This window comes from Heterodontus francisci, chromosome 12, assembly GCF_036365525.1.
Source record: "Heterodontus francisci isolate sHetFra1 chromosome 12, sHetFra1.hap1, whole genome shotgun sequence".
NCBI classification, from domain to species: Eukaryota; Metazoa; Chordata; class Chondrichthyes; order Heterodontiformes; family Heterodontidae; genus Heterodontus; species Heterodontus francisci.
Window position 1 is genome coordinate 63,591,413 of NC_090382.1, and position 26,451 is coordinate 63,617,863.

Genomic DNA, 26,451 nt, shown 5'->3' on the forward strand with positions numbered 1-26,451 from the left:
AACAGAATATGAAATGGACAGTTAAATGATATGTAGTAACAAAATAACTCCCTTAGCTACCAAATTTTACCACTTTCCAATATTAAGTGTAAAAAGCTGAATCTTCAAGCAGCTTCCATCAGCTGCTTGCACTTTTACCAACTATGGGACACATTCTGAAAATGGAGACTTCAACCAGATTCAAGATTTAAGTTGCCTGAAGTCTTCACTTTCCGACTGCACTTTTAGCAACTACTGGGGGACAAACAGCTAATTGAAGCTCCTTGAGCAATTGACTTTGCCTAAAATCAGCAGAGGTTTAAATCAGTTAAGTACTGAACTGCACAAAATAGCTGACATGCTTAAAAAGCTTACAGGTCATCATTATAATTGATGCCTAAAGGTAAATGATATATGGTCAGGACCATTTGCCCAATCTATGAGGCTGTTCATGACAAACATTGACAATGCAAGTGGTGAGAACTGGAAGAAAGATTTCATACTTCCAAGCCCAACTATTAGGTATCAGTAGAAAATTTGTGATATTTACACTATTCTGCTGCTATGCTACAGCTTTGTTTATTGCATATTTTTGGAAAAACTTTAAATAAATTAGCTTGAAGGTCAAAAGGTTTTATTGACAATTATCACCATTGAAAAATTTTATTTCAGCATCTTCAAAGTTTCAAAATTGGACATTAGAAATCATACAATACTTATAAATTGATCGTATTTGTTTACAGATTTCTCAAAATACAATAATTTAACTAAAAAAAATTGTGCTGGGGGTTTATTTAACTCAAATTTATAGCTTACAGCATACAAGTTCACCATTTGTCTGATGTATTTATTGAAACCAAACTCTAAATATGGACATTAAATAATACCAACGTATGCAATTCCTGCACTAGTTACAGACCTGGAGCCATATTTGTAAAAGATACTGATGCAAACAAGTGCACTGTTAATTTGTATACTACATGGCCATTTGTGAATATAGCTCCTGGATATTAAAAAGACAGCACCACTTATTGCTTTTGTTGAGTTCAAACTAAGTAACGTTCTGTATTTAACCAAAATCTCAAGTATTTTTATTTAGAAATCCCATTTAAGCATTTTACTCAGCGCCACAAATCCAATAAATAGTATTATTGACTGCTTTTTGTAGTATAAATGAAACAGAATCTCTGTCCAAGAATTGTTCATTTTATGGCAATAAACTTGCCAAAAAAAAAAATCCAGATTTGCAGGACACTTCTGAAAGTTTCAGCTATGACAGCTTCAACATGTTTGTAATGAATAATTAAATTCTTAAACTGACAAACAGGCAAATTTGAACAGAGCACATTACGAATGAAGCACTGTACTTTCATCACAATTAAATGTTTAGAAAAATGAAAATACCTTTGAGCCAACACCTACTAAACCTGCCTAAAGCTGGAAAGTAATACACGTTACAAACCAAATGCCCACACTATTCATGTTAAAAATGTTAAATTTATACAGTTAGGCTGGAACTGCAGTGACAAACAGAATATAGCACCCTTAATGTAAGGAAATGAATATACCTCATGTGCAAGTCAAAAATAAAGTACTAACCCAAAATTAATAAAGTTTTAATGCTCACTACAAAACATAATTTAATTTAGCCAATAGTACCATTCAATGCAGTCATAGTTTCTCCTTTAGAACCACCCTGAATGGATATATAACATTTTTCAAAATGCATTCAAGTTTAAGCAACCAGTATGTTTGGTTCTGGTATTAAATCTAACAGTTTGAGAACTTTCTTCGCTGATTTTAATCCTGGTTTTGTGATGTGAAGCTACAATTGTTGTCAGCCTCCCCTTTGATGTTCAACAAGTCTGGACAATTTTTCACAGTTCTCTGCCTTCAGAGATTCAGCTTTCTGTTTCAGGCGCTCATCCCTGTATAAACTGGCCAAATTCTGCAGATCAGTTTCTGCAAAAAAGATCAAACTTAAATCAGTGAGTTAATATCTGTGGCACAAAAGAACATAGGTACCGAACAACCCAATTATAATCAAAGTTTCCTCTGCAGGATTAGAATAAACCAGAGGCTGCTGCCTGGGTATCATAACTGCATGTTAACACAAATACAGACGTTTATATTGGCATGGATCGATGACTGTGAACTTAGTGCAAGTAGAACGGAACAATTCATCACGCAATTCCTTTTATTAGGAGCAACCTCAGAACAGTTTAGGACAAAGGGAGGCAAGAGACCATCCAAATTAATGTTTCGGAATTAACAGAATTTAGAAAAAATACATAGGTGAAATGCAATAATGAACATTGCCTAATGGTCCAAACTTGAGCTCTATGTCAGCCAAGCATGTGTCTGAGATGAAAACAAAAGTGTTCAAATTGTCTTCCATCTGATCAGGCCTTCTACCTTAGTATCACAGCAGGATTCATGTGGTTTTTTTTTTTAAATTGTACATGGGACTGGGGTGTCACTGGCAACGACAGCGTTTATTACCCATTCCTAATTGGCCTTGGTCAGCTAGCTCAATTGGCTAGAGCGTGGTGCAGAATGCCAACAGTTCAATCCCCGTACCAGCCGAGGTAGTTCTTGCAGCCTGCCTCCTCACCTTGCCCCATAGTGATATCATGGCTTGAGCCACAATTGGCAACACTCGGACAAGGAAGGAAGACCGAACGGACGGACAGAACTTGCAGGTGGTGGGTTTTTCATGCATCTGCTGTCCTTGTTCTTCTAGATGGTAGAGGTTATGTATTTGGAAGGTGCTGTCAAGGGAGACTTGATAAGTTGCTGCAGTGGCAGTGGTGGAGGGGGTGGAGGGGGTGAATGGTGTACCAAAAGGACTTCCTTGTTCTGAATGGTACCAAGCCTGAGTGTTGCTGGAGCTACAGTCATTCAGGCAAGTGCACAGTATTCCATCACACTCCTAACTTGTGCTTTGTAGTTGGTGGACAGGCTTTGGGGAGTCAGGAAGTGAGTTACTCGCCACAGAAATGTGAACCTACTCTTGTAGAAGCAGTATTTACATGGCTGGTCGAGTTAAGTTCCTGGACAATAGTGACCCTCAGGACGTTGATGCTGGGTGATTCAGCAATGGCAATGCTGTTGAACATCAAGGGGAACTGGTTAGATTCTCTCTTGTTGGAGACAGTCATTGTCTGGCACTTGTGTGACATGAAGGTTACCTGCCAATTATCAGTCCAAACCCGAATGTTGTCCAGGTCTTACCACGTGTGGGCATTGACTGCTTCAGTATCTGAGGTGTTATGAATGGTACTGAACATTGCATAATCAACGAACATCCCCGCTCCTGACATTGTGTTGGAGAGAAGGTCATTGATGAAGCAACTAAGAATGGTTGGGTTTAGGACACTATCTTGAGGAACTCCTGCAGTAATATCCTGGGGCTGAGTTGATTGGCCTCCAACAACCACAGCCACCTTCCTTTGTGCTAGGCATGACTCCAACCAGTGGTGGGTTACCGACATAATTTAAGTGCTTATGAAATAAAATGCCAGTTAACAGAAGTTATTTTTCTAGTGAAATACAAATTCCTTCTAAATATAACTAAATTCAGTGCACAACTGAGCAACAATTCCTGCAAAAACAAACTCTCTTACAGCAACTGATGCAAATGGCTCATGTTGGATGTTTGTGCAAGAAAATGGTTCCCTTGGAACTGGCAAAGTGATGGCAACAATAGGAATCAACTGCACTAAAAAGTTAATCATAATGAGCATTCCTGTCAAGAACCATTAAAATTTTTCTTTTCCTTTGTGTTGATTTAAAAATATATTGTGCTTATGTGCATATACCAATGGAAGACTGAGTGTAACTGGTCTGGAGGAATTACTAAACAAAACCATGTAAAGGAAGTATCAGTATAGCTAGCCATTAATCTAATTATGCATGAACAGTTTGTCCTCGTACAGCTACATTCTTCTACTATAGACTTTCATGATCCTGTATTTTTACTAATGGTAACTGAGCTCCCTCTCATGGTTGGGCTTAGTAATACGTGCACTGTTCTTATCTGAAAACACTCAGTATACAAAAACTTAGTTTAAAATGCATAATTATATTTTCAAATGCCTTCACCAGCAGCAAATGTGTCTCTGCATGCTCAAACAGCTGAAAACACATGCTGCTAGCCAGCCCAGAGAGATCATTATTTCCATGGATCTGGCAGTCTTTGGATTAAAAAAATCTTTATAATGCAAAAAAAAACGGAATTAAGTTTTTCTTTCATTAGTAAGCTAGGTCTTTTAAATGGGTACTTACTTTGCTGTTTTTCCTTCCGGCAGATATTTTTAAGGTGATCAATGTAGTCCTTCTCAACATTATTTTCCACGTTTTGCAATGCTATGCCTTGGTAGTCCTTCTCAAACCCTTTGTCAACAAAATATTCTACTTTAAAACGTTCAGTTTCTCTGGGAAGAATATGGCCCAATGACCTGAATAATTGGAACAGGTGTTATGCGATTATCCTCTACATTATATCGATCAATGCATAAAAGCTAATTTTGCTACATTAAGTAAAGCATCTATGGTACAAAATCAGATTTATAATGAATTCAAGAATGAATACAAATTACAATGATGTCACATTCCCTGGATCTTTTGTTCCTGGAATCCCGTGTTGAGAATATTTTCTAGCAGTAGTACGAAACATCTTCATGCTGTATTTTTTTAAGCAAGTCACATGTTATATTCTTGTGCAATACTATGTACTGTGTGGCATTTTGTTATGACTGGCCATTTGTTTCAGCTTTTTAATATCACCACGATTAGCATTCCATCTTTATCAGTACCCAACTTTTAAAAGCAATTTCTCAGCATATTTAAGTTCCAGATCCAGCACTCTATTGTGTAATTCTGACCTCTAGTGGCCACCTTGCAACTACAAAAAGGATCGATTATCTCATACGTATTAACAAGTGCACATCACTTTATATAGTTATGTGTGAATTTAGAGTGTTGCCACTAAATTGGTACTTTTGCTCATTAAGGCAACACATGGTGGAGAAATTTTAATCTCCCCTTTTAGCACCAATCTTCTCATCTTCAGGAATGCTGAAATAACATTTCACAAACACATGCAACCTCCCTGTCCTCACTTGAACAACTACACTTCGTGTATCAACAGAGTCAGTCATTGCTGGCAGCAACCATGGATGACTGAGGGAGGGGTTCACAAAAGCCAAGGCTAATCCTATTCCCAATGTTCGTACACATCCATTTTCTGAGGGTGGCACATTGGATAGCAATTAGAAAAAGAAACTCTGGGTGATTAATTTTCTCTGTCTTGCCTCAAGCATCGTGCCAATTGCAGCCAGGCTTCCTTTTTTCAACCTTGCTTACATAAAGGAAGAAAATAAATTACATTTACATAGTGCCTTTTACTTTCTCAGGACATCTTGAAGCACGTCAGGACAATTACTTTGCGAAGAGTTAACCACAATTGTTTTTGTAGGTGAAAATGAACGTCCCACAAACATGCAACCAGATAATTTGTTTTAGTTGGTCAAGAGGTGAATGTTGACGGAACACTGGGAGAATATCCAGATCTTCTTTGACAAAGTGCCATGCTCTTGTATCCACCTGAACAGACAGAAGGACCATGATTTAACATTTCATCCAAAAGATAAATGTGCGTGTGGTAAAGCTATCTGAACCATTTGCATATTGCACCTTTATATATTTATGACTTTTCTGTCTGCACCATACTGAAGTACAATGCATTCTACCATAGAATAGTTTTACCATTGTTTTTTGGCGGAATAAAAAAAAACTATCACACTAATCAACACTGTTAAAATGTAGACTCCATTCTGCCTAGGTCCCATTGATAAAAAGGACTTTCAGCACCATCCTTTTATTCAGCTAGTTTAAAAAAACTGAACCTGTTAACCAGTCCAACTAATCAAGGGCTAGTGCTAGGCAAATCAACCCATCTACATGAACAATTCAATATAAAATTGTTATTACTTTGAACTATTTAGCAAGTTTCAAAAATCATTGTTTTTAAGCAGTTTCTTCACCAGGTTTCCCTATACTTATATTCAACTTCAATTTAAGAACCATAGCAACACAGATCATTTCTTCAAAATTAAATAATTTAGCTATTTTTCCCAATTAGTGGCAAATGTATAAAATGGTTAAAGAAAAAATGATTAGCACAATAACATTTAAAAACATTAAACTTACGGCTTGGAGTAAAGACTGTAAGGAGGATTGATCACTGTCAATTGAGCTACAAGCGACACAAGTACTAATATAAAGACTGGCAACAGCTGCACAAATACTGAATACGTTCCCTGCAAAATGTGCAAGAAAGGAAAATCATCAGTTAAGGAATCTCTAACTGACATAAATCATAACATGCAATTTTGTTTTCAGCATTTCCTTAATCCCAACAGCATAATACTGTTTCCCAACAACTAATGCTTTTGCTTATACATTATGTATGCTGCATCTCAACTCTCCATAAATCATGCTTCATCAAAGAATCATCTTCTCCCAATGCAGCTTTGCTCTTATTTAAAAAAAGAATCATGAACTGGGTTTAGAGTAGAAGCCTTTGTGTTAAAGTCTTTACTCCTGATCCTTCTGCACATAAAAGGCCAGGCAATTTGTGACACCAGATTTTTCATCAACACTACCCTTAACTAGAAGGTAGGAATATTCAAGTGAAGAGGGGTAAATCACACTATCGTAGTTAACACACCAAAATCTATCCAATCGGAGAGGCATGACCAGCCATTATGATTAGGTCTAAAAAGCATTTAACTTGATAAATTTTATAAACTTTACATGTTCCCTTTTAAGAATACAGGGCCTTTAGGTTATTTCCTAAGGGATTAAAAACAGAAGCCACTTCTATTGTTTTTGCCTTAGTATCTAACGTATCCTACCTCATACAAATGTTAACAGTCACCTGAGTTCTATCCTTCTGCTCTTCCTCTTCCACCCTATCATTCACACGGCGGCGCCGGCGGTAAATATGGGTGTACATTGTTCTTCTATGTGTATAGGCATGAATATTACCTGGTCAAAAAATACTATATCAGAAGGCTACTCCATGAACAATTTCAAAAGAAGCTTTGTGTGAAACAGATCATAAAGTCCAACAGTACAACTGATAGCATTGTTCTCATCTTCCACGCAGAAATATTGGATTTGTTTAGGCATTGCTAGATTTTCATTGCAAGCAAATCAGATACCTATGCAATGTATACTCGCAAAAATGAAGTACCGATTATTTTTAATGAGTGCCACAAGTTTTGAATCTGCCTTAGATGTTCTCTTGGATTCATTAGTGCTGTTCACTCAGATAAGAGTCCAAATATCTTGCACTTGTATGTCACCTATCTAAATATATAATATTATAACCCAGGTATGTAACAATAGGATCTCATGATCTGAGCTGGATGCTTTGACTTTCATACACCCTCATATCATTAATCCAATCTTTTCAAAGATGGACTAAGAAACACATGGCAAGATAAAACTTGATACAAATTGTTATGCTGCTTTATTTCAGAGACAGCAAATGAATCTAGAGTAACAATTACAAATAAATCATTTATTTAAATGAATCTCACTTTTCTTCACTGTGTATTGCATACCTCATTCTTAACTGCCCAAGTGCTAAGTAGATATTGGAGTGGTGAAAATGCAATCAGATTCAATTAAGTCTACAGAGTATACATGTTTCTGGGAGATGCACAATATAGTAACTAGATGCATTTCCTGATCTTTGAGAAAGTATGAAGAGATTTGTTTTTCCCCCCCCCCAATAGCATTATTATTGCTGAATCCCCAACCATCTATGCAAGTAGAGAGTATTCCATCGCACTCGGACTTGTGCTTTACAGATATTGGAAAGAATTTGAGGAGTCAGGAGATAAACTTCTCACCATAGAATACCCAGCTTGACTTGCTTTTGTAGCCATAATATTTATGTGGCTGATCCAATTAAGTTTCTAGTCAATGGTGAACCCCAGGATAATGATGATGGGGATTCAGCAATCGTAATGCTATTGAATGGCAAGGGGAGGTGGTTATATAGAATCATAGAACAGTTACAGCACAGAAGGCGGCTATTCGGCCTGTTGTGTCTATGCTCTGTTAGAGCAACTCTAAAAGCTAGTCCCACTCTACCATCTTTTCCCCGTAGCCCTGCAATTATTCTCTTCAGATAATTATCCAATTCCCTTTTGTAATCCATAATTAAATCTGCCACCACCACACTCTCAGGCTGTGCATTCCAGATCCTAATCACTCGCTGTGTGAAAAAGATTTTCCTCATGTTGCCTCTGGTTCTTTTGCTCATCACCTCAAATTGGTGTTCAGTGATTCTCAACCCTTCTTGTTGGAGATGACTATTGTCTGGCACTTGAGTGGCAAGTAACATTTGCACACTCATCAGCCCAAGCCTGAATGTTGCCCAAGTCTTGCTGCACGCAGGTATAGACTGCTTCATTATCTAAGGAGCTGCAAATGGTACTGAATACTGCACAATCAGCAGCAAGCATCACCACTTCTGACTTTGTGTTGGAGGGAATGTCATTGATAAAGCAACTGAAGATGGTTGGGCTTAGGAAACTGCCCTGAGGAACTCCTACAGTGATGCCCTGGGACTGAAATAATTGGCCTTCAACAATCACAATGATCTTGCTTTATGCAAGGTATGACTCCAGCCAGTGCAAGGTTCCCCCTCCCCCCACCCCCCATCCACCCACCGAGTCCCCTTGACAATTTTACTAGGGCTCCTTGATGCCACATAGTCCAATGCTGCTTTGATGTGAAGTCAGTGACTCTCACCAAGGCTGTAATGAGGTCTGGAGTTGAGTTATCCTGACAATCTAAACTGGGCATTGGTGAGGTTATTCAGGAATATGTGCTGCTTGATAGCACTGTTGACAACACCTTCCAAAACTTCTCTGATGATTGAGTGCAAACTGTTGGGCCGGTAATTGGCTGGATCAGATTTATTCTGCTTTGTGTGAAATTAATCATAAAGTCCATCAGTACAGCTGATGGAATTTTTTCTCATTTTCTACTTTGGTGGGTAGTTGCCAGGTGTTGTAGCTGTACTGGAACAACTTGGCTAGGGGCACTGCTATGTCTCGTTAGCACAAGACTTCAGCAGCACAGTTGGGATTCTGTGAGAGTCAATAGCCTTTGTTGAATCCAATGCGAACAGCCATTTCTTGCTATCACGTGGAGTGAATTGAATTGGGTGAAGAGTGGCACCTCTGATCATGCGAATCTCAAGGAGGAAGAGCTGGATCATCCACTTGGCAATTCTGGCTGAATGTAGGTGATCCATTTGGTTTTATTAGATTTTCTCAGTGGTTTGATACAACTGAGTTGCTTGCTAGGCCATTTCAGAGGGCAGTTAAGAATCAATTGCTATGGGTCTAGAGTCACATATATGCCAGCCTGGGTAAGAACAGCAGATTTCCTTCCTGAAAGAAGGTGAATGAACCTGATCTGTTAGTTTCATGGTCACTATTCCTGATACTAGCTTTCTCTTCCAGATTTATTTATTTAAACTGAATTTAAATCCTCCAGGTGCAGTGATGGGATTTGAACATTTGTCTCCAGAACATTAGTCCAGGCCTCTGTATTGCTAGAACAGTAACATAACCACTAGGTACCGTATCTGTAAATGATGAGCATATAATCATTGCAATAATTTATTTTTGGTCAGTTCGGTGTCTGACACAAAGGGAAAATTACCAAGCTTAAGAGTCTCCACATCAAACTAGTACAAGATCAAATTCTGCAGAATTTTCTTTTGCCTGATATGGACTGTATTCTCAGTCTGGTCATAGTGCACTTATCTGACTCCAAAGAAATTGGTATTGCTGGAGGTTAACAAGATAACACTGCACTGCCTACCAGCACAAAACATTGATTACTTTCCTGCTGCCAGTCCAGCTAGGACCATCCAACCCATTAAGTAGTTCTGGAACTTTATTTTTTTTTAATGCTGCAGATAGATCGACAAAGTCTCGACTGCCAAATATTACCTTTCCAGAAATTGAATTACAGCTATTAGTCACTTGAAAACCAGAACTTCTTGAATATAGTAGGATTTGTGTATCTCTGTGCCTTCCCCCATGAAAGACTGCCAGTTTTATAACCAAGTTTGCAGCTTTCAAATGGAAAAAAAAAATTGAGGATCATGGAAATCTACACATTCATACAAGTACTGGTGTCAGCCAGGTGAAAGATTTGAACAAAAAATCCTTTATTGTAGGCTAGCATATAGTATAATTCCCATTTAGCTTCGTTCATTGTGATTACTATAGTTGAAATGATATTTCTGTACAGCATTGTAGTAATACCAACCTGTGGGAAATCTTCCACCAAAGAAGATGTTGAATAAATCTTCAGGTGTTATATCGGCTTCAAATTCTCCGTAATACTTTGAACTGTGGGCATATGAACTACGGACAGTTGGTGGATCCTCTCCACGTTGATCATATTGTTTTCGTTTTTCTGGATTGCTCAGAATAGCATAGGCATTCCCTATTGCTAAAATAGGCAGTCATATCAGTTACTTGTACTTTCATATTTACTTTGCTATTAGTTTATGCTAACTAAGATTCTCTAAGAATTGTAAATTTAGACAGTCAAAGAACAAAGAACAGTACAGCACAGGAACAGGCCATTCGGCCCTCCAAGCCTGATCTTGATGCCTGCTGAAACTAACACCTTCTGCACTTTCGGGGCCCATATCCCTCTATTCCTTTCCTATTCATATATTTGTCAAGATGTCTCTTAAACGTCGCTATCGTATCTGCTTCCACCACCTCCCCTGGCAGCAAGTTTCAGGCACTCACCACCCTGTGTAAAAAACTTGCCTCGCACATCCCCTCTAAACTCTGCCCCTCGCACCTTAAACCTATGTCCCCTAGTAACTGACTCTTCCACCCTGGGAAAAAGCTTCTGACTATCCACTCTGTCCATGCCACTCATAACTTTGTAAACCTCTATCATGTCACCCCTCCGGAAACCAGGAGGGCATAGATTTAAGATAATTGGAAAAATCACCAGAGGGGAAAGGAGCAGAAAGGTTTGCAGTGACCTTTGATGATCTGGAATGCACTGCTGGACAGGGTGACGAAAGCAGATTCAAAAGTAACTTTCCAAAGGGAACTGGATGTATACTTGAAGAGGAAATATTTGCAGGTCAATGAAGAGTGAGCAGGACAGTGAAACTAAATGGGTAGCTCTTTCAAAAGGCTAGCACAGGCATGATGGGCTAAATGTTCTCCTGTGCTATATGATTTTATGGTTCTTAATATAGCCTTTTTCTTAGTATAAAGACTTTTGAGCATGACATCTTCTTACTGCTTCAGTAACAGCATCTTGAGTGATCGCTGTCAATTTTTTGACGATGAGGGATCATTTGGTCAAGATGTCACCCCAGAAAGAGACAAAAGATTGATATTACAGTAGACAGTTCAGAAACTATAACTTGGAGTTTGAGGTGCCTACCAGGAATACAATTAAGAAATTCAATATTTAATTGCAATTTTTTTTTTTTTTTTTTTTGCGAGGAGCAGATGGTTGGTTGCCCTAAACTTTGGCTTCAAGACAATAACTTGCCTCATCAAAAGCCAAGCTGTTCACTAAAAATTTCAAGAACTTTCCCAAACTTTGGGAGAAGTGATCTATTCTGTTTTGCAAGAGATCATATGCATTTTCAGAATGGAAAAGATATCAAGATGGCCCTGGCCCAGCAAATACAAAAGAAATTTACTTAGAACACAAGTGGCATGCCATCCAATGCTAGAGATCTGAGCTTTTTGGACTCTTAAGCAAATTAGGTAACTGTACATTTCTGTACTTTCCTCAAGGGGTATTGATAAGATGAGGAAATTGATGCAAAAGTGGCATATGGAATTCAGTGTCAATAGTGAGGGTTGATGTATTTTTGTAAAATAATTGTAGTAATTATACTCTGAATTGAAGTAGGCTTGGTAGAAGAGCAAAGGAATTTGGAGGTACACAGCATTAAAGGTAACACCTTTAATCATGAGATATGAAATATAAAAGACAAGATGTAATGATGAGCCTAAATAAAACCTTGATAAGACCTCAGAGTACTGTGTGCATTACTGAGCTCCTCCACACTAGGAGGTATACTGAAGCTTTAGCGAGAGTACAAAGCAGATTCATTAGGAGGCTGCCTGGTATAAGGAAAAACAGATACAAAGACAGAAAATTGGGCCTTTTTTTCCATCAGAAGAAAGCATATTAGGGAATGGTAAAATAGTAGATCGTTTCCAGTAGTTGAAGAGGTCAAGATTGAGGGACCATAGATACAAAATTAAATGAGATTTAGAATAGAGGGCAGGAGAAACCTCTTTACACTAAAAGAGGCAAGCCTGTAGAATTCACTTATAGTGTTAATGGATGAGGCAGAAGCTTTGTTAACATTCAAGACAAATTGGACAGTTGGCTGAAAGAAGAAGGGATTGAACGGATATGGGAACAAGGTGGTAAATGTGATTAGAACTACTGCTTCACATGAAGGGAATGGCCCGTTCCTATTTTGTAAATTCTATGTATTCTCTGCCCCTCCGAGAAGAGTCAATGCCCACTTTTGGGTTTTCCAGAAATTATGAAGGAAGAAAAAAGGCGGACGTGTAGCGTATTTAGCGTTTTACAGAGTACATTTATTAGGCTAGATCTCGTATCTCACCATATAGGCTCGGGTAAGGTTCGAGCAAGGCAGCACATTGGCCCCTTTTATCCACCCTTCTGTGGATTTGATCTTTGGATAAATCTCTTTGGCACATGCTGTCCGACCCATGGAATGCATCTAGTTTTCTACTTCAAACAGATGCAAATAAGTCAGTGAGACCTTGTATCTGCTGCAGTGTTCAATCTGAACTGCACGTTCAAACTCATCTTGAACACTGAAGTAAATCTATAGATCTTCCGACTTTAAAGAAACTCCGATAAGAGTAGAAACACGAGAGATATTCACTGGTTACTTTGCAAAGGTCACCACAGGGTGATGTGCTTTTAAAAAGCCATTAATTATTTTGCATTTGGAATGTGACGAGGAAGAAAAATATCCCCAGCAAATCCTTATCTTCCTACTCCTGTGCCCCAACTGCTGTGGTCGATCTGCAGGAAAGAAGAGTAGGCAGCAAGAATTGATGAGCATTAAGGGGGGGGGGGAGGAAAAGAGAGGGGAGAAAAAGAAAAAAAAAGATTTTTATATATATAAAAAACAAAGAAAGAATATTCTGTGTGTATTGCATCAGAGGCAAGCTAGTGACAGCATAGTTGCTCAGTCGTGAACCTAGCAAGATGTCACTGACCTTGCCTTCTTCCATGGCAAGAGTGTAGGAGTGCTTACTGCTTACAAGCTGCATGGTCTTGTCCTTGAAGTGGGTAGTGTAGCAAGACTGAGTGAAAATTTGTCCTACAAGAGTACAGTGAATGGGAGTAAGGTTAGCAGTTAAGTGTGTGCAGAGTGGCATGGGGAAGGTAAAGCAAAAGCAGACAAGAGACTGGTAAAGCAAAGGAAGGAGTTTTAAGGCTCTGCATGATAAATAATTGCTGTGAGGGGAGCTGATTAGATATAGTACAAGACGCTGAGTTAGAGCTTCCATTAATCAGATTAAACTGAAGGGCGAGTTGCACAAGAGATGATTTAAGACGCTGAAGAATGTGCTGGCAGCCAGGATTGTCAAGAAGGGGGAGATGAAGGTACCAGTGTATATCTCCCTGCCTTGGTGAAGTTATTAAACTTTTTCCAGCACCAAGCTGCAGTCCTAGTAGGTGAGGGAGTTGGTACTCCGTACCAGTGCCACCTTTCATCAGAGCGCATGAGTTACATTTCTGGTGGCCGAATGACACCTAACCCCAGAAATCGGTGGCCCCTGCCTTTGATTTCCTTGAGGAGGGTTTGGAGGTCTGAATAGGTGAGGTTGTGTGTTTATTATCTCTGGCTTGCTGCCATCTCAGTACAGATGGTGTTTGCATAGTCATAATTGTGTCCAAGTATGATCAGAAAAAAAAAAGACACATTGAAATTATCAGAGTGAAACAAAAAAAAGTCACGCTCTGTCCAACTCTCACCGGTTGTCACCCAGTCTGCAGTTTGAACAGTGCAGGCTGAACTGGCTTTTTAAAAACTGCACTAAAGTCTCCAGGTGATTCAGCTGTTCATACCCAATATACACTAACACAACAATGAGTAGCAACTCCCCCTCCAGGCCACTAAGTACCAAGTTTCTTTTTAAAAAAAGGCAACAGGGGTGTAATTTATTTCAAAATATTTCAAGGCATCAGTCTCATACTTTGCAAGCAAGGTGCTGTTTCGTAGAGAAGGATTAATTAGGCACATTTGAAACTGCACCTCAAAAATAAACAGATTTCACTGATGAAATTTTCTCTCAAGGAAACTAAAGATAATAAGGGAAACAAAAAAGATAGTACCTCAGCACTCCTATGATCCTGATCAAAGTGCACCGAAGAAACGCAAATCACTGGAATTCAAACCAGCAAACTCAGTTAACTACCCACAGCATATGAAGTATACCGGAAAAAAATGGTAAGAGTTTGAATAGATTCAGATATTAAACCAGAAATTAAAAATTAGATTTTTGTTAAGTTTCTAAAATTGCTAATGGGTTTCATTAAGATTTTAGAAATCCTGTGCTAATTTTGGTCTTTTTTCAGGTAATTAATTTTTGATATTGGTCATTTAGTTCCTCATCCTTTACTCCGTTCTTTTAGGACTTTGTTATTGATATTTCTTCTTCTTGATTTTGATATAAAATGTTAAACTACAGCTTTGTACCTTTAAATGCGTCTGTTGCTCCAGGGGCACAATTTTTATCGGGATGAAATTTTAATGCCAGCTTCCTATAGGACCTCTTCAAATCCTCTTCGTCTGCAGTTCTATCAACTCCCAGAATTTCATAGTAATTCTTACATCTTTTTATCCTGTAAAGCACAACATAACAATTATCTGGTAGACTCTGATCTAGGACATTACCTCTTCGGGGGCAGGGGCAAGAGAAAGCATTGGATAGCAAAGATACATTGTAACTGTAGTATGATTTTATTTTACTTTGATACATTTGCCTGCCCTTTCAGGTGCCAGATAGCAACGCTAGGAAATAGAACACTTTGCCTTCAGTGCCAACACTGTGATGGAATCCGTGGTTGCAAAGCTTGTTTTTAAGACCCTAACTTAGAGCAGCGCAGTGGGTAGCACCACAGCCTCACAGCTCCAGCGACCCGGGTTCAATTCTGGGTACTGCCTGTGCGGAGTTTGCAAGTTCTCCCTGTGACTTTCGCCGGGTGCTCCGGTTTCCTCCCACAGCCAAAGACTTGTAGGTTGATAGGTAAATTGGCCATTGTAAATTGCCCCTAGTATAGGTAGGTGGTAGGGGAATTGAGGGAAGGTGGGGATGTGGTAGGAATATGGGATTAATGTAGGATTAGTATAAATGGGTGGTTGATGGTCAGCACAGACTCGGTGGGCCGAAGGGCCTGTTTCAGTGCTGTATCTCTAAATAAAAAATAACAGTGAAACTAGAATTGAAACAGAAATGGAACCTAAATCTGGAACAAAAGTTGAAAAAACAACTTCAGGTCTTTGGGGAAACTGACACTGGTTAGAACCAGATTTTTAAAAAAAAGTCCTCCCAGATCAGGCAAGAGTGGAGCATCAGCAAGCAGAAGAAAGTGAAAACTGAATCCAGGAGTTGTTTCTGTTATTTAAAGTAGTCAACTAACCAGACCAAGGCATACAGTGCATAGGCCGAAGGGCCTGTTTCAGTGCTGCATCTCTAAATAGAAAATAGAAATAGAAGACTGTCGTGAGCATTGCCCCTTGTGGTGAAGTCTGCATCCATGGAGTAGACCGCACCTGTGGAGTCCGGATTGAGAGGGAACTGCTGTCGGAGGAACAGCAGCTAAACCCTTGAGGAAAGGAGCTAAAAATCAGAGGAACTTCAGGGTTGTGAAGAACTGTGTGACTGAAATTTACTGGTGGACTGCTCAGTGAAACCACAAGACCCATCTCTGCTGTATTGGACAGTTAAGGTGTAACTTGTAACTCGACCGTGATCTGTCTGTTGCTTCATAATTAATTTATGTTGGTTTTGGTTTGAGTGTTAAAGTACAATTTATAAAAGTGAAATAAATAAATTGGCATCATCAGGGATTTAATTCTTTTGGTTTGTTAGTGGTCTCCACGGGATCATAACATTAAGCATTTCCATGTCAGCCATAGCACAGGCAGAAACAGATTAAGCTGTTCAAGTATCACGTATCCCCAATTTTAAGAACAATTTTGATCAAGCAGTATAGAGGATTTAAGTTAATACCAGGATACAGAATAAACTTTAAAAGTGCAAAAGTACATTATGAAAAGTAGTCAAGATGCTTAACCTTGTTAAAATTTGCACATTAAATTGAAACTCGGTTATAACTATGGCCTTTCAATGCAGAATAATTAAACTACTGTACCTGAATTCCACTGATAACCTTAAAACGAACAGCAAAGACATTGCCAAATCATTGTAACATTTGGATCCAAGTAGAAATTTTAAAATCAGCATTCCTATTACAGTGTGTTGAATCCTAATTAAAATGCAATCTTGCTTGCGAATACCAATTCAATTGCATTTCTCTATACGATTATGCCCCTGAAGAAACACATTCATTGCAATGATGTCATTATCCCTTAGTTTACATTATATTCTTTAAAAAGTCTTGGATTTATATAGTGTCGTTCACAACCTCAGCATGTCCCAAAGTGTCTTACAGCCAATGAAATACTTTTGAAGTGTAGTCACTGTTGTAGCGTAGGAAACACAGCCAATTTGCTCAGAGCAAGTTGGTTGAGGGATAAAGATTAGCTGCTTTGCCACAGGAATGGAAGGAGAGTGAAAGGCAAGATGAAGAAAGAGGAAGGCAAACATCAGGCTATTCAGTTAAGCTTTCAAGTTGGTTCAGATCAGCTTTGACTAAGGCTTAGAAAAAGGTAGTTCAGTGGAAGTTGGAAAGTGGAGTGGTTAGACCAAAGGTGAAAGAAGAAATTTATCTTCAAAATGCAAAAGAAATAAATTAGGAACAGGAGTCAATAACAGGTGAAATAAAGAAAAGTATATTACTGCCAAGGTTAGAGGTAGCTGGGAGTGTTATAAGTTTCTTACTCTGAAGACTCAGCTGTTTACAAGTCAAAGAATGCTTTGTAATTTAGAGTTTTATAGAAATCCATGAAAGGGACACAATCTTTTAATACATTCTCAAAAAAACATTTATTTCAAATTTATAAATGCGAGAGTATATTCACCCCCTTTATTTCTGATCTCCCCAGCAACCTGGTACCTGACATTCAATTTTGCCATTCTTAGCTAATCTGCCAAGGGGCTAACTTCTGTTTTTCCAAGTCCTCGATCTGCCAGTCAGCATCTTCTTCTGCAGCGTTGGGACCAAGTATGTTGCTTACCTTTCTATGGAAGCAGCTACTGTAACCTCAACACACACACACAACTACCTAAAATAAAAGCAAAATACTGCGGATGCTGGAAATCTGAAACAAAAACAAGAAATGCTGGATTCACTCAGCAGGTCTGGCAGCATCTGTGGAAAGAGAAGCAGAGTTAATGTTTCGGGTCAGTGACCCTTCTTCGGAACCCTTCGGAACAGTTCCGAAGAAGGGTCACTGACCCGAAACGTTAACTCTGCTTCTCTTTCCACAGATGCTGCCAGACCTGCTGAGTGAATCCAGCATTTCTTGTTTTTGTCACACACAACTACCTCATTACTATGAAGTAAATCATTTTTTGAAGAACATCCAGAATGAGCCAACAGCAGAAATGCCGAGCAGACTTTAATGCAATGTATAAGAGACAGTTCAACTAAGGAACAATCGTTTTGCCATTAAAAAGTGATGACTCAACTTGAAGTTGTTTTTGCTCAAAACAAAATCCAGCATTTTTCTACACAATTTCAATTTAAACAGATAATTTAAAATTGAGCAATTATGAATTGAGAATAGACTGATCTCTGACACAGCAGCTCCACACATTGTGCAAATTATGCACGCAAACTTTACTAGTACTGAACAAAAATGCACATCTGTAACTTTTAAGAACTGCATGTGCAATACATTTGGTGTATTCTCACCTCCATACACCCTCCAGCTGCTCTTGAGTGTAACTCTTGGCAGCTTCACTGATTCCTGCAGGCGTATTTCCATTCACATACTTTTTCAATCTACTGGACTTACTAGCAGCATCATTTGCATCCGGGCCGTAGTTCCAACCAGCTGAACTTCCATTTCTAATTATTAATTCGATTAGTGCTAAAATTTAAAGAGAAAAAAAAACATAAGAAAACAGAAAAGACTATCTTAACAGGTTTTTTTAGATGTTGCATTGTGAAACTTAAAACTGCAAAAAATATGCAATTTATAAATTAGGGAAGTTAGCTCAATTTGAAGTACTCATTTAAATTTGGTTGTGATTTTATCTGCAAGTACTCTATAATTTGAAGTTCATTAGAATGTTGTCAAAACAAATCTTCTATTTCAACATTAATGGATAAGTCATTCAGTTGCAACTGTTATTTACTGCTGAAACCCAAGACAACCTATCTTGTGACACTTTTTTTTTAATGTTAATTTGCATTCATCTGCCAAAATAAGCAATGCAGAATGCCCATCAACCTCCAAAAAACTTGGTCATGAAGTTCCACAATACAAAATCAGTCGCCTTTGCCTCAATCACATTACATCTGCTAACAGTTTTAAACTCCTCCCATAAAGAAGTAAAGTTCCCATGGGTGCATGAATGCGATTTGTCTGCTGTACACAATGGATGGTAAAACAATAGGTTGTAGCAATGAAATCACGCCCATAGTTGTTAAAAGTGCAAACAGCTGATAGGGACTTCAGGCAGCTGTTCACACTTAACTTTGGGAGGCAGTCAGAAAGTAGAGGCTTTGGACAATTTTAAACAACTGATTGCAGCTGCCTAAAGGTCGCCTCTCAGACTGCCTCCCATTGTTGTCAAAGCACAAACAGCTGATTGAAGCTAAAATAAAAGCAAAATACTGCAGATGCTGGAAAGCTGAAATAAAAACAAGAAATGCTGGAAATACTCAGCAGGTCTGGCAGCATCTGAGGAGAGAGAAGCAGAGTTAACATTTCAGGTCTGAAGAAGGGTCACTGACCTGAAACGTTAACTCTGCTCCTCTCTCCACAGATGTTGCCAGACCTGCTGAGTATTTCCAGCATTTCTTGTTTTTATTATCGCTGATTGAAGCTGCTTGACAACCTGACTTCGTCTGAAATCAGTGAAACTTTAAAATTGGTAGCCAACACACTTACTGTTTTAATTGTCACATTTGTAGTTGAACTGCTCCTACAGTATTGAGAAATAGTTACCCTCATTTGCTCGATGTAGGCAGTTGTTTGTGATGATTGCAGACAGTTAAATGGTAGGAAATGGACAATCTTTCCTATCTTTATATTCGTGTTTACAAATAAAACAAATCAGTCTGTTGCTGAAAAAAAAAAGACATGCTATCGAAGCTTTTCGGCTTGCACTCATCAGGACAGATGCAAGAATGCCAAATTTCAAATGGGAGCAATAATTTATACTGCATGAAAAAAACGATGCTGATTGGTTGGCAAGTTGACTCTGATCTGTCGAGATGTTGCTATGGTCAAGGCATTGCCATGGAGAATGCACTAGGGAAATGCTGTCCCCCACACTTTAATTCAAAAATGGCGCAAAGCCTGGACATGTTCCTTTTCCCTGCAGGAGGATAGATCCCTGCATAGGGAACATAGGAGCAGGAGTAGGCCATTCAGCCCATCGAGCCTGCCCCACCATTCAATATGATTCCATCTGTCAATCTCTGCTTTAAACATACTCAATGACTGAGCTTCCACAGCCCTCTGGGCTAGAGAATTCCAAAGATTCACAACCCTCTGAGTAAAGAAATTTCTCCTCATCTCAGTCCTAAGTGGCTTCCCCCTTATTTTGAAATTGTCCCCCCTGGTTCTAGACTCCCCAACCTGGGAAAACATCTTAGCTGCATCTACCCTGTCCGTCTAAGTATTTTGTATGTTTCAATGAGATCACCTCTCATTCTTCAAAACTCTGGAGAATACAGAACCAGTTTCCCCAATCTCTCTTCATAAGAGATTCCTGCCATACCAGGAACAAGTCTGGTGAACCTCTGTTGCACTCCCTCTCTGACAATAATATCCTTCCTAAGGTGAAGGGACCAAAACTGCACACAGTACTCCAGGTGTGGTCTAACCAAGGTCCTATACAATTGAAGCAAGACTTCACTACTCCTGTACTCAAATCCTCTTTCAATAAAGGCTACATACTATTAGCCTTCCTAATTGCTTGCTGCACCTGCATGTTAACTTTCAGTGACTTATTGGCAAGGACACCCAGGTCACTTTGTACGTCTACACTTTCTAATCTCTTACCATTTAAGAAATACTCTGCACATCTGTTCCTCCTACCGAAGTGGATAACCTCACATTTTTCCACATTATATTCCATCTGCCACCTTCTTGCCCACTCACCAAGTCTGTCCAAATCACCTTGAAGCCACTTTGCATCTTCCTCTCAACACACATTCCCACCTAGCTCCGTGTCATCCACGAACGTGGAAATACATTTGGTCCCCACATCCAAATATAATGTGAATAGCTGGAGCCCAAGCACTGATCCCTGCGGTACCCCACTAGTTACAGCCTGCCAATGCGAGAACGACCCGTTTATTCCTACTCTCTGCGTGTTAATCCATGCCAGTATATTTATTACCTCCTATCCCATGTGCTTTAATTTTGCTAACCAACCTCCTGTGAGGGACTTCATCAAAAGCCTTCTGAAAATCCAAGTATACCATGTCCACAGACTCCCCTTTATCAATTCTATTAGTAACATCCTCAAAAAACTCCAACAGGTTTCCCATTCATAAATCCATGTTGACTATGCCCAATCAGATTATTATCCAAGTGTCCATTTATCACATCCTTTAAAATAGATTCTAGCATTTTCCCAATGACTGATGCAAGGCTAACAGGTCTGTAATTCCCGGTTTTCTCTCTCCCTCCATTTTTAAATAGTGAGGGGACATTTGTGACCTTCCAACTCTGCAGGAACTGGTCACTATTCTATAGTAGTTTGGAAGACAATCACCAATGCATCCACCATCTCCATAGCTACCTCTTTCAACACTCTGCGATGTAGAATATCAGGTCCTGGGGACTTAACCTTCAACCCCATTAATTTCTCCAATACAACCTTCTTACTAATACCAATTTCCTTCAATTCCTCATTCTCCCTAATCCCTTGGCTCTCTAATTCTCAGGATATTTCTTGCATCTTCCTCAGTGAAGACAGACACAAAGTAATCATTTAGCTTCTCTGCCATTTCTCTATTCCCCATTATAAATTCTCCTGACTGCCTGTAATGGACCTACATTTGTCTTAGCCAAATGTTTCCTTTTTACGTACCTGTAGAGGTTTTTAACAGTCCATTTTTATATTTTTTGCTAGCTTACATTTATATTCTATTCTCCCGTTATCAGTTTCTTGGTCCTCCTTTGCTATAATTCTAAAATCCTCAGGTTTACTGTTATTTCTGGCAACTTTATAGGCCTTTTCTTTTAATCTTACACAATCCTCAACTTCCTTTGTTAGCCACAGTTGACTGCATTTACTTTTGGGGTTTTTTGTGCCTTGAAGGAATGTATAGGTACTGTAAACTATGTAATATTTCTTTAAAGACTATCCATTGCCTATGCTCTGTCATACCTTTTCATGTATTTTCCCAATCCACCTCAGCCAATTTAACTCTCATACCTTCATAATTTCCTTTGTTCAAATTTAACACCCTGGCTTCAGATTAAGCTACCTCACTTTCAAACATAATGTAAAATTCTATCATATTATGGTCACTCATCCCCAAAGGTTCTTTTACAACATTAATTAGCCTTTTCTCATTACATAATTCTAGATCTAAAACAGCTGTTCTCTAGTCACAACATACTGCTCTAGAAAACCATCCTGAACACTTTAGAAATTCGTCCTCCATAGCATTAGTGCTAATTAGGTTTACCCAGTTTATATGAAGATTTAAATCACTCATGATTGCTGTATCATCCATGCTTCATATGAATATATTTAGTTTCTGGCGAGTGTAAGTGAGCAGCGCCTGGAATGGCTATAAAAGGTCATTTCTAGAGTGACAGACTCTTCCACAGGTGCTGCAGATAAATTTGGTTGTCAGGGCTGTTACACAGTTGGCTCTCCTTACACTTGTCTTTTTTCCTGCCAACTGCTAAGTCTCTTCGACTAGTCCTGCCTTTATAGCTGTTTGCCAGCTCTGGCGATCGCGGGCAACTGACTCCCACGACTTGTGGTCAATGTCGCAGGACTTCAGGTGACGTTTGCAGACATCTTTAAAGCAGAGACATGGACAGCCGGTGGGTCTGATACCAGTGACGAGCTCGCTATACAATGCGTCCTTGGGGATCCTGCCATCTTCCATGCGGCTCACATGGCCATGCCATCTCAAGTGCCGCTGGCTCAGTAGGGTGTATATGTGGGGATGTTAGCTGCCTCAAGGACTTCTGCGTTGGAGATACGGTCCTGCCACCTGATACCAAGGATTGTCCCGAGACAGTGAAGATGGAATGTGTTGAGACGTCGCTCTTGGCTGACATACATTGTCCAGGCCTCGCTGCCGTAGAGCAAGGTACTGAGGACTCAGGCTTGATACACTCGGACTTTTGTGTTCCGTGTCAGTGCGCCATTTTCCCACACCCTCTTGGCCAGTCTGGACATAGCAGCAGACGCCTTTCCCATGTGCTTACTGATTTCTGCATCGACAGACAGGTTACTGGTGATAGTTGAGCCTAGGTAGGTGAACTCTTGAACCACTTCCAGAGCGTGGTCGCCGGTATTGATGGATGGAGCATTTCCGATGTCCTGTCCCATGATGTTCGTTTTCTTGAGGCTGATGGTTATGTCAAATTCATTGCAGGCAGCCGCAATCCTGTCGATGAGACAGGTTTTAATGCAATAAGCCTTACAGATAAGGCAGATGAATTCAGAGCATGGATTGGTACATGGGATTGTGATATTATTGCCATTACGGAAACGTAGTTGAGGGATGGGCAGGACTGGCAGCTCAATGTTCTGGGGTACCGATGCTTCCAGCGTGACAGAGGTGGAGGTAAGAGAGGAAGGGAAGTTGCACTATTGATTAGGGAGGACATCACGGCAGTACATAGAGAGGATATCCCAGAGGGAATGTCCAGCGAGGCCATATGGGTAGATCTCAGAAATAAGAAAAGGGGTGATCACTTTGATGGGATTATACTTTAGGCCCCCCAATAGTCAGAGGGAAATGGAGGAGCATATATGACGGGAAATCACAGATAGGTGTAGGAATTATAGGGTTGTAATAGTAGGTGATTTTAACTTCCCTAATATTGACTGGGACTGTCTTAGTGCTAAGGGATCAGATGGGTAAGAATTTGTTAAGTGTGTCCAGGATAGTTTTCTGAAGCAGTATGTGGATAGCCCTACTAGAGAAGGGGCTACACTCGACCTCCTCTTAGGAAATGAGGATGGGCAGGTGGTTGATGTGTCAGTGGGGGAGTACTTTGGGACCAGTGACCATAACTCTATTAGCTTCAAGATAGTTATGGAAAAGGATAGGACTGGTCCTCAGGTTGAAGTCCTAAATTGGGGGAAGGCTAATTTCGATGGCATCAGACAGGAACTCTCAAAAGTTGAATGGGAGAGGCTGTTTACAGGTAAGGGACATCTGGCAAGTGGGAGGCATTTAAAAGTGAGATAGGAAGAGTTCAGGGCTGGAATGCTCCAGTTAGATGGAAGGGCAAGGCTGGCAAGTTTAGGGAACCTTGGTTGACGAGGGATATTGAGGGTCTGGTCAGGACAAAGAAGGAGGCATATGTCAGGTATAGGCAGCTGGGATCGAGCGAGTCCCTCGAGGAGTACAGGGGATGTAGGACCACACTTAAGGAAATTTGGAGGGCAAAAAGGGGCCATGAGATTTCCCTGGCAGATAAGATAAAGGAGAATCCTAAAAGATTCTATAAGTATATTAAGAGTAAAAGGGTAGCTAGGGAGAGAGTAGGTCCCCTTAAGGATCAGTGTGGTAATCTAAGTGTGGAGCCACGGGAAATGGGCGAGGTCTTAAATGAATACTTCTCGTCTGTATTCACCGTGAAGAAGGTCATGGAAGCTAGTGAGTTCAAGGGAGGGAACTGCGATGTCCTGGAGCATATCAACATTACAAAGGAGGAAGTATTGGAGGTTTTGAAGCACATGAAGGTGGATAAATCCCCAGGGCCTGACCAGGTGTATCCGAGGATGCTATGGGAGGCAAGGGAGGAGATTGCTGGGGCCCTGGCAGAGATTTTTGTATCATCGTTAGCCACGGGTGAGGTACTGGAAGACTGGAGGATAGCTAATGTTGTGCCTTTATTTAAGAAGGGCAGCAGGGATAAGCCAGGGAACTACAGGCCGGTGAGCCTTACATCAGTGGTGGGAAAGTTATTGGAAGGGATTCTGAGAGACAGGATTTATATGCATCTGGAAAGGCAAGGTCTGATTAGGGATAGTCAGCATGGCTTTGTGCGTGGGAAATCATGTCTCACGAATTTGAATGAGCTTTTCAAGGAGGTGACCAAGAGGACTGACGAGGGCAGGGCAATGGACGTTGTCTACATAGACTTTAGCAAGGCCTTTGACAAGGTCCTGCATTGTAGGCTGGTCCAGAAAGTTCGAACACCTGGGATCCAGGGTGAGCTAGCAAATTGGATACAAAATTGGCTTGGTGATAGGAGGCAGAGGGTGGTAATGGAGGGTTGTTTTTCATATTGGAGGCCGGTGACCAGTGGTGTGCCGCAGGGATCGGTGCTGGGCCATCTGTTGTTTGTCATATCTATTAATGACTTGGATGTGAATGTAGGGGGCATGATTACTAAGTTTGTAGATGACACCAACACTGGTGGTATAGTGGACAGTGAAGAAGGTTGTCTAAGGTTACAACAGGATATAGATCAACTGGGAAAGTGGGCAAGGAATTGGCAAATGGAATTTAACAGACAAGTGTTAAGTGATGCATTTTGGGAAGTTAAACCAGGGCAGGACATATACAGTGAATGGCAGGGCCCTGGGGAGTGTTGTTGAGCAGAGAGACCTTGGGGTGCAAGTACATAGTTCCCTGAAAGCGGCAACACAGTTAGACAGGGTGGTGAAGAAGGCGTATGGCATGCTTGCCTTCATCGGCCGAGGCACTGAGTACAAGAGTTGGGACGTCATGTTACAGTTGTACATGAGCTACCATTCCCTTGATGTTAACATGGTTGCACGATGCTTAAATGATAGTTCCACCTATTGAAGGTGTTAAGTTTCAGCATCACAGCCTATCTTTTTGCACTGAGACATTTACATATGAGCATATGGCCTCATACCCACCCTCCAGGTAAAACCTTTCAGTAGTTGCTGTCCTAAAACTCAGATATCTGACAATATCTGCGGGGCTACTTTACACTAGGTACCTCGACGCTGGAGGTGTCCGAATCCAGGGTTTATTCGTCACCACTGCTTAATCCATGTCCTAATGTGGGGGCTTTAGAAAAATATTTGTGCACCATGAGGCTGATTTCCATCCACCCAACCAACCCATCCACTAACGTTTCTCACTGTTGTCTTGGCTTTCACCTAATTAACATAGTGCGCAGACGTTGACAGCTGCTTTACCTGCAACTGCTGTTGCTGCACGAATACACGCCTGCATTCAATGAATTCTGTCTGTCAGCAGGACCGAAGCCAGCAACCCAACCCCCCCAAGGACACTCTTACCTTTCGCTCGCTGAGTCGGTTGTCTCTGCTGTGCCCTGTACAGGTACTGCAGGGCCTTCTCCCAATCACCGCACTTTAAGCAGTTCTGTGCGGCCTCAATCCAGCGCCCCGCCTCCATTACCCGAGGCTGGATTGTGTTAACTTGGTATTTCCTCTTTCGTTTAGCAGATGCGCATCACCCACCAAAAACAGCAAGCCCCAGCCGCAAGGAAACGCTCAGCACGTAGACAGGCGTCGTCCACCCAATCAGCGCATCGGCCGAGCGCATGCGTGATATCAGCGGCGGCCATATTTGTTCGGGGCGTGCAGAATTTCCATGGCAACGCGCAGAGGAATATGTCGACAGTTCATGGGTAGAGTCAGGGCTAAAGACAGCAACGGAGGTGGAAGTAGGCGGTCTTTATGATTGAGAGGATGTAAGGTCTGTAAAAGTAAGGAGATTGTGGCAGGGCCTTGTTTTTTTCCAATGGAGAGCTGGAAGTCGGACGAGCGGCTGAGAACATAGTGGTGGGGTCAAGGGAGATGGTGAGGAAGTAGT

The 26,451-nt window shown here is 40.4% G+C and overlaps 1 protein-coding gene across 2 annotated transcripts; it reads right to left on the reverse strand.

Annotated features, from left to right (window-relative positions):
• Positions 1–631: 631 nt before the first annotated feature.
• Positions 632–26,165, reverse strand: dnajc18 (DnaJ (Hsp40) homolog, subfamily C, member 18). Of its 2 annotated transcripts, XM_068043520.1 has the most exons (8): positions 25,914–26,158; positions 18,169–18,346; positions 14,825–14,970; positions 10,348–10,533; positions 6,923–7,032; positions 6,193–6,302; positions 4,267–4,439; positions 632–1,941 (listed from the first exon to the last, which is right to left on the reverse strand). In XM_068043520.1, exons 1-8 carry the CDS (start codon positions 26,029–26,031, stop codon positions 1,817–1,819), a joined length of 1,146 nt encoding a protein of 381 aa, XP_067899621.1. In that variant the 5' UTR covers positions 26,032–26,158; the 3' UTR covers positions 632–1,816. The 2 variants fall into 2 exon arrangements, with proteins under 2 accessions (XP_067899621.1, XP_067899622.1); XM_068043521.1 differs by lacking the exons at positions 632–1,941; positions 4,267–4,439 and adding an exon at positions 5,406–5,586 and having other exon boundaries at positions 25,914–26,165.
• Between the last annotated feature and the right edge of the window lie 286 nt (positions 26,166–26,451).